The sequence below is a fragment of the Phlebotomus papatasi genome, chromosome 2, assembly GCF_024763615.1.
Source record: "Phlebotomus papatasi isolate M1 chromosome 2, Ppap_2.1, whole genome shotgun sequence".
Taxonomy (NCBI): Eukaryota; Metazoa; Arthropoda; class Insecta; order Diptera; family Psychodidae; genus Phlebotomus; species Phlebotomus papatasi.
The window spans coordinates 106,029,461-106,037,912 of record NC_077223.1 but is presented as its reverse complement, the minus strand read 5'-3'; the positions used below and the strand labels follow the sequence as shown (position 1 = coordinate 106,037,912).

The 8,452-nt window shown below is 34.1% G+C and overlaps 1 protein-coding gene across 1 annotated transcript; it reads left to right on the top strand.

Moving 5' to 3' along the window:
• Window positions 1–1,150: 1,150 nt before the first annotated feature.
• On the top strand, window positions 1,151–7,961 carry LOC129800621 (methyl farnesoate epoxidase-like). Its single transcript, XM_055845148.1, has 2 exons — window positions 1,151–2,518; window positions 7,572–7,961. The coding sequence occupies exons 1-2, from the start codon at window positions 1,222–1,224 to the stop codon at window positions 7,748–7,750; spliced, it is 1,476 nt and encodes a 491-aa protein (XP_055701123.1). The 5' UTR covers window positions 1,151–1,221; the 3' UTR covers window positions 7,751–7,961.
• Window positions 7,962–8,452: the final 491 nt, after the last annotated feature.

Genomic DNA, 8,452 nt, shown 5'->3' with positions numbered 1-8,452 from the left:
AATTATTAAAAGGATTTTCTTGTAAAAATGACTTAACTCTAAGGACTTAAACAATTTTTCATATTAAAAAACCTCTCATTTTCTCTACGTGAATTTTCGCGGTGTTGGAAATTGGTCCATGTTTTCAGCATGGACATATGTTTTGGAATGTATGAAATGTCACTTCGCAAGAGAGGGGAAAAAAGGGAAATTTTTATCCAGCGGCAAACTGGATAAAGCATAATGTTAAAGACGACACTTGGAGAAAAACCTTCATCGAGAAAAGACGCCATTAACTCATAATCAAATTTATTCTGAATTTTCATTTATTGATCAATTGTGAGACCTGTTGTAGAGTTAGAAGATATTAGAAATTGTCAAGAGGAGTAGTGATTAAAGAATTAGTAAATAGAGATCCTCCGGCCTTTCAATTTTGGAGCTTCATGGAACTTCTTTTGAAGGAGTCACCGTGGCACAAGGAAATCCGGTCAATCGACCCGGATTTAATCACTTTGTGTCTTTTCAACAGGTATTGCTGGAAGTGAGTTGCAGTAAGGTCAGGAATTAATCAGGCTAATTGCGACTCTTTTAGGTATCTATTCTGGATGTGGGTTTCTGTAGGAAGGCAGTCAACCTAACCTAATATTATTTATTGAATTGTGCAGGTAATCCTCCACACGCGGCATTTCGAAGAATCCCAACTGGCACCACCAAATTCACTTCGGCTTTTATTTTAGCTCATGCCTGGTTTTTGATATACGAAAGGAAGAAAAGCTCTTCCTTTTCTTCTTAAACGTCTTTTTCTCTTATTTTGCGTTCTTTTTTTCTCTTTGCTCATTTGAAACAGTGAGAAAATCTCAAGTGTCCCAAATTGTAAATGGTTCCAAATTACCTCATTTTACCCTTTTTGGCATCATAATTCTCCTACAATAAAATTACGTAACTACGCTTATATCCCTCCGGAAGTCTGGGAGCGAGAGTTCAAACAAACTGGCTTTATCAGATTTTTCCACAATGGTTTTTTTTCCGGATGGACAAAAATAAAAATACATTTTCATTGAAATCTATTATTAAGTTTTCTGAAGAGATTTACACCCTGACCTCTAAAAATATTCTTATTTATTTTTGTCGAGTGAAGCATCGAGGGGGTCAATTGAAGAAATGTTGCCCATTTGTGACCGAGAAGTCTCTCATAGGAGGTGTCTCTGGAAGTTAATTTGTGCTAAAGGACCTTGAATTAGGATGATTGTGTTCTTTTTTGTGGTTTGTGTAGTGCTATTCTGCTGCATTGATATCCAAAAACCTAAAGGATTTCCTCCAGGACCTAAATGGCTTCCAATTGTTGGGAATTTTCCTCATATTTTCTGTCTCCGAAAGTCTCTAAAGTACCATCATCTGATATGGAAGCATCTTAGTGAAGAATTTGGGAGTATTGTAGGTCTGAGGTTGGGCAGGGATCGTCTAATTGTAGTGTCCGGATGTGAGGCAATCCGGGAATTTTACAATCGAACGGAATTCGACGGAAGACCCAATGGATTCTTCTACAGAGTGCGCTCCTTTGACCAGAGACTGGGTCTTGTGTTCACAGATGGTGAGCCATGGGAGATCCAGAGGAGATTCTGCATGAAAACCCTGAAGCAATTGGGATTTGGAAAATTCAGCATGGTTAAAAGGATTGAGAAAGAGGCTGAGGAAATGATAGAGCACTTTTGGCTGAAAAACCAAAGAGATGGAGCAATTTTCATGCACAATGCCTTTGATATATGTGTCCTCAATGTTCTGTGGTCCCTAATGGCGGGCAAGCGTTTTGATCTAGAAGATGAGAGACTTACCAGACTCATGAAGCTTATTCATGAGAGTTTTAGGATTATCGATATGTCTGGTGGGATTCTAAATCAATTTCCTGGAATTAGACATATTCTTCCCAATTTATCCGGATACAGACCTCTTATTGAGACCCTCAGGCCCCTTTGGACCTTCCTGAGAGAGACAATTGATGAGATCAAAATTCTAAAACCAGATCATGAACCCAAGAGTCTAATAGATGCTTATGCCAGGGAAATTAAATCAACGCAAAATCCTGATTCAACTTTTACAGAAGATCAATTACTTTTCCTCTGTTTGGATATGTTTCAAGCTGGATCAGAAACCACCAGCAATACCTTAGGATTCTCCCTTATTTACATGCTGCACTACCCTGAAGTTGCTAAACGAGTGAAGGAGGAACTCCGGATAGTTGTTGGGTTAAACTTCCTACCGAAGCTTGAACATCGTTCCCAGCTTAAGTACACTGAGGCAGTTCTCTGTGAGATCATGAGATGTGTCAATGTAGCTCCTCTAGCGATTGTCCATCGGGCAACGGAAACTGTGAAGCTCCTTGGATTCACAGTTCCGAAAGATACCTTAGCTCTAGTTTCACTTTATAGTCTTCACATGGATGAAAAGACATGGAAGAACCCTAAACAGTTCTGTCCTGAAAGATTTCTCGATAGCAACAATCAATTAATAAACCACGAGGGATTTCTTCCTTTTGGATCAGGTAATTTTACACCACAAAACAGAAAAATCCTTCAAGCACACACTCCTGAACTGCATTAAATTAAGTACTTATTAAGTGCTTAAGAAGCACTTAATTCGTTACCTTATAATTCAAACTTTGAAATATTTTCGGATAGGGTAAGTGTGCCAAATTCCGGCCAGCTTGCAATTCCGGCCAGCTTGCAATTCCGGCCACCTTTTTTGTTCCTCGAATTTCCATGAATTTTTGGTTTTTACATACTCTAGAGATTATACAATGCAAAAGAATGACAAAAAATAGCTTCAACAAACCAGATGACGTGAAAAGGACATTGGAAGAATTCCCGAAGGGCAAAGAACTATGAGAATGAAGGTGGCCGAAATAGGGCACTAAAGCTATGTCCACATTTTTATTCATTTTAAAATGAATCAAGAATGATTTTAGAGAAAATAAAGACGATAAAGCGTCTACAAGGTTCTAAGCAACACTCCTTAAGAAGAAGGAATAAAAAAATCAATTTTTATTAAAAATATTACATTTCAAACTTGAGACTTTGGCACTTGCATGCAACTATGCCGAAATTTGGCACACTTACCCTAATTATGATTTCATTATAAAGAAAAGTGTCCATGCTTCGTACGATCCCAAGCTTCGTAATGATTAAATTTTTCCTTTATTTCTCAATAAATGGGCTTATACGGTTTAAAGCCCGAGTATTTGTTATTGATTTCAGTCAGAACGAGTGAGGATTGGGTGTCAGTCGTACTGACTGAAATCAATAACGTTAAGACTTTAAGACAGTCACTGAGAGAAATCCGAAAAAGTTAAAATAACATTCCGGAAATGTTAATTTTACCCTGCAGTATTTATCCGAAATCGGTGTAAATATTACCCTTTTTAGGTGTACTGGGGGTTAAAGTTACACTTTTTCATGTTAATTTTACCCTTAAAAAGGTGTAAAATTAACATTAAAAAATAAAAAAATAGAGAATATAGAAAAGTGTTAAAATTATGAGGAAAAAAGTTAATCGCATCCTCTTTTTTTCTCAGTAGTTAAATAAAGGACAATGGGCAAAATGGTCTAACGTTTCGCGACGAATGATGCCTATACCATCTAATAGTATTGTCAAAGATAACCTCTTTTGTTCCGAAACTAACCCCAAAAGTATGCAGAAGACACTAAGGTATAAAACAAATTCTTAGGAAATGCGACGATTTTTTTTTAAAAACTCCTTTTAAAAAATAACGTTTACCTCAGGGGCCCATCAAGCTTAATAAAAAGTGAAGCTACTTTTCACTTTTCTTTGTAAAAAGTTTGCAGATAATTTCACCGCGACTTAAACAAATTTACTCGTAGTTCTTGTATTATTTCGGTGAACGTTATGAAATATGCATTTTTAAATAGCTTTTAATGTGCGATTTTGAAATATATCAGACTGATAAGTCAATTCTCTTTAGGAAAAAGCTTGCCAATAGTCTTCAGTACCTCAATGCAAAATCGTATGGAAAAATGAAATGTCGAGAGGCCCTTGGTTTATCTTAAAATTGATCATTTCAAAGAGCAATTTGTAAGCAAGGGCTCAAGGAAGATTTTTCTAAATCTAACTTTATTTTTATCTCTTCATTTTCACTGCAATTTTCCAGATTTATCTAATAAATCCTAGAATATTTTTCAAATTCATAAAAATGATTGTAATGTAGTGAAATATCTTCTATGCACAAATATTCTCCTTGAAAAAGGATTAAAGCTTCTGAAGATTGCATAGCCCTTTTGATAGTCCTTTTTGACTTGGGTCTAGGTAAGTTTTACAGTAGAACCCCGCTATAGGCCATCGCTCTATAGTCCACAATTTATCGACCGTAGATTTCAAAACACTGATTTTAAGTTAGGTTATGTTTTTTAGTATGCGACATGCATAATTATTTTAATATTTTTGGCAAACTTTTTTGAGTAGTTGTGATAATTGTGATCCATAATGAAGAGAGCGAGGACAAGTACCACAATCGCAAACAAAGTGGAAGCCGTCGAGCAATTTCAATACTAAAAGTCGTTGATAATTTTAAAAAATGACATGGACTATAGTGCGATCCAAGTGTCAAATCTGGAACCAAATATGGACTATAGCGGGGCTCTACTGTATGTCATACACCTATACCTGCAAAAAGGACCTAGTCCTGTCTCTGGCGAAGGATTGGACCAGCTGCCATACATTTCTGCCCATTGTCCTTTACACAGAGATCAAACTTAGTAGAAAAGTAAAATAAAAATTTCAGGTCATTTAAGTAATTTGACTGTGAATGGAAAAATTCGCGTTTTAACAAAAAACTTAACTCTCGCGAGTTTGTTAATTACAAAGTGTAAACTCATTTGAGATTTAATATTTTATGTGATGTTCTTGCTAGATTTTTTGCGATGATTTCACTAAAGCAGCAGTAAATGCTTCCAATATAATAGCTGAGTTTCTAAATTTTTTAAATGAAAATTTTAGAAAACTATATAGTTAAAATATTGTACTTTTTCGCAATTAAGATTTTCTGTTATTTTTTTAACGATTTATAGTAATATAAGTAAAATAAAGCATTTTATTATCTTGACAAAAATATTGAAAATTATTTTTAAGGTCTTTAAAATCCATGAAACCTCTTCAGAGCTTTATTAATCTTAACAAATAATGAAAGAGTATGACAGACTTTTGCAAAAGGATTGAGAAAGAAAAAGACGTTAATTTTGTTTTCTTGAAATCTTCTTGATCTAATGGCTCGGGCACACTTTTTAGATCAAGAAAATTTCATGAAGTCTAATTTCGGATCCATTTCTTTATCACGTGCTTTGCATATGTCTATCTCATTCTCTCGCATTCTTCTTCTTCTCTTAAACATCACTCCAAATTCAATTTAGCTCAATCGAATTTGGAATGCGAAGAATGAGATAGTTATATGCAAAATATGCGAGAAATAAGGAGTTTCGAATTTCGACTTCATGAAATTTTCCTGCTTAAAAGGTGTGCCGGAGCCATAAAAATCGAATTTCATAGTTTACTGTAAAAATTTAATTCTTTGGAGCATGGACACAAGTTTTAGATCAGGAAAATATCATAAAGTCAAAATTCACATGATTTTCTTTCTTAAAAGTGTTGTGTAATGTCCATCCTATACAGTAGACTCTCCTAAATTCGGGCATTTGGGATCGAAATGTCAATCTAATTAGTGAGAAATTCGGACAGCAAATTGTTCGAAATGCAACGACTTTTTGTTCATCTGCATACAGTAGAGTCTCGCTATAGTCCATATTTGGTTCCAGATTTGACACTTGGGTCGCACTATAATCCATATTATTTTTTAAAATTATCAACGACATTTAATATTGACATTGCTCGACGGCTTCCACTTTCTTTGCCATTGTCCTCGCTCTCTTCATTATGGATCACAATTATCACAACTACTCAATAAACTTTGTCAAAAATATTAAAATAATTAAGACAACATTGCATGTCGCGTACTAAAAAACATAACCCAACTTAAAATCAGTGTTTTGAAATCAACGGTCGATAAATTGTGGACTATAGAGCGATGGCCTATAGCGAGACTCTACTGTACTTATATTGAGTTTATATGCTCATTGCTATTATAAATTTAGTGAAAACCTCTTAATAATGCAAAATCACATCAAAGTTAAGACAAGTAATGACAAATTTGAGCATATTTGCTTCATTTGATAATCATAATCGAACTTGAAAAATGACAACAAACTTTTTTCGAATTTAACCGCCGCCCGAATTATAAAGTAGCCCGATCTCAAAAGAGCCGAATTAGCGAGAGTCTACTGTACGGTTCAGTCCGATTTTTAATTAAAAAAAATAGTATAGACTTAGGGTAAGTGTGCCAAATTTCGGCATAGTTGCATGCAAGCGTCAAAGTCTCAAGTTTGAAATGTAATATTTTAAATACAAATTGATTTTTTTTATTCTTTCTTTTGTAAGAGTGTTGCTTGGAACCTTGTAAAGAGTTTACCGTCTTTATTTACTCTAAAATCATTTTTAATACATTTTAAAATTAATAAAAATATAGACATAGCTCTGGTGCCCTATTTCGGCCACCTTCATTCTCATAGTTCTTTGTCCTTAGGGAATTGTTTCAATGTATTTTTCACGTCATCTCTTTTGTCGTAGCTACATTTTTTGTTATTCTTTTGCATTGTATAATCTCTAGAGTACGTAAAATCTAAAAGTTCATGGAAATTCGAGGAACAAAAAGTGTGGCCGAAATTGCAAGCTGGCCGGAATTTGGTACACTTACCCTATGCATATCTTTTGTAAAGGGGTTTTTGATTTCATGAAATTATTCGACGATACCTAGTATTTTACCGAATTTAGCTTTTACTAGTAACAGTTGAAACTCGAAATTGTTCTATTAACTCTTTCCGGACCGCAGCATATGCTGCAAGCCAGTTTCACCGTTTTTTAATCAAAAATATCTAAGATCAGGAATTAGTTGAGGTCCCACAAAAAAATATCTTACATTTGGACATCCTTATAGTTTGTAATCATCCACAAGAATAGGATTTTTATCAGTTTTGAATAATTAAAAAAACATTGATTTTCACAGAACATTCATATGCTGCTTTGGGTACTCAGAGTCCCAAAAGAGACGAAAGAGTTAAATAATTCTGAGGAAATTGTGAAATCACAATCACACCTTTTTACATCCTTGTAATTATTTCTTTTATTATTACACGTGTAACATCCGTAAATACGTTGAGTTAACAATCACCCTTGGTAAAGACTATAAAAAATACTTCTAGATCAAGTGGATTAAATTTACAGCAAACTCGAGAAGAATTTTATTAGTTAATCTTGAAATGTTAATATTAAAAAAATAACATCAATAAAATAAAAGAATAAAAAAAGTTCCATATGGGTTGTTTTTATAAATTTAGAAAAAACTACTTTAATATGTTGCTGACTGATGACAAATCTCAGACAATTATACTTCTTAATTTCCTATTTCCCGTTTCCTAAATTTATTTTCTTTTTATTATTCCTACACCTGCTTTAATAAATGACTTTTTTTTCAGGAAGACGTCGATGTATGGGTGAAAATTTAGCAAAATCTAGCCTTTTCATTTTCTTTGCAACATTTATGCACGTTTTCGAGATGAAATTACCCGACAATGAACCAGAAATGCCTGATCTTGATGGTGTTGATGGCATAACACTTTCTCCAAAGCCCTATCGTGTCATTCTATCTCGTTGACAATGAATTTTACTCTGATTCTTCCAAAGGGAAGTTCATTCAGTGGCTAATCGTGTGCAAAAGTTTCATAAGTAGACGTAAATTGATAGCAATTGACTGGGAGACACATTGCTTTCTATGTGGGTTTATTTCTTCAACAGGGTTAGACTTAAGAAAATTTATTGTAATAATGCATTTTTTTTAATGCAAATAAACTGTTTTTGGTGCTTAATCAAAGTGTTTTTCTTTGTGGTTTTACCTATACCTGAGGCACTTTTGAAGAAATAAAGTCATTTGGTAGTTTTTCTAAAGTGATTTGTATTGCCAATCCCTCCCTGGACTGATAAGAGTGTTAAATAGTTGAATAACTATTGGGTAAGATATTTTTACATGTTGTGCTTCCTACAACATTTTAATTCATTCGATCGGGCTCAAACCTTCATATGTAAAACCCAAAATATTATTGTGATTCATATTAAAATTTTAATGTACAAAACAGTACGAAAGATAGGCTTTCATCCTCTAAATTCACCAAATTTAATGCATATTTCAATTCTGAATTTGAATCATTTGAATACATTTCGCAATGGTTTGCAGAAGAATCTCATTTACCATAAGGTAGTCTAGGCTTATTGCATGCTTTGAGTATTTAGTTGGCGCCCCACCTAATTTTTAGTTTTGCCAAGAGGGTAATATCTGGCAATTTATATTTTTACTTTATTG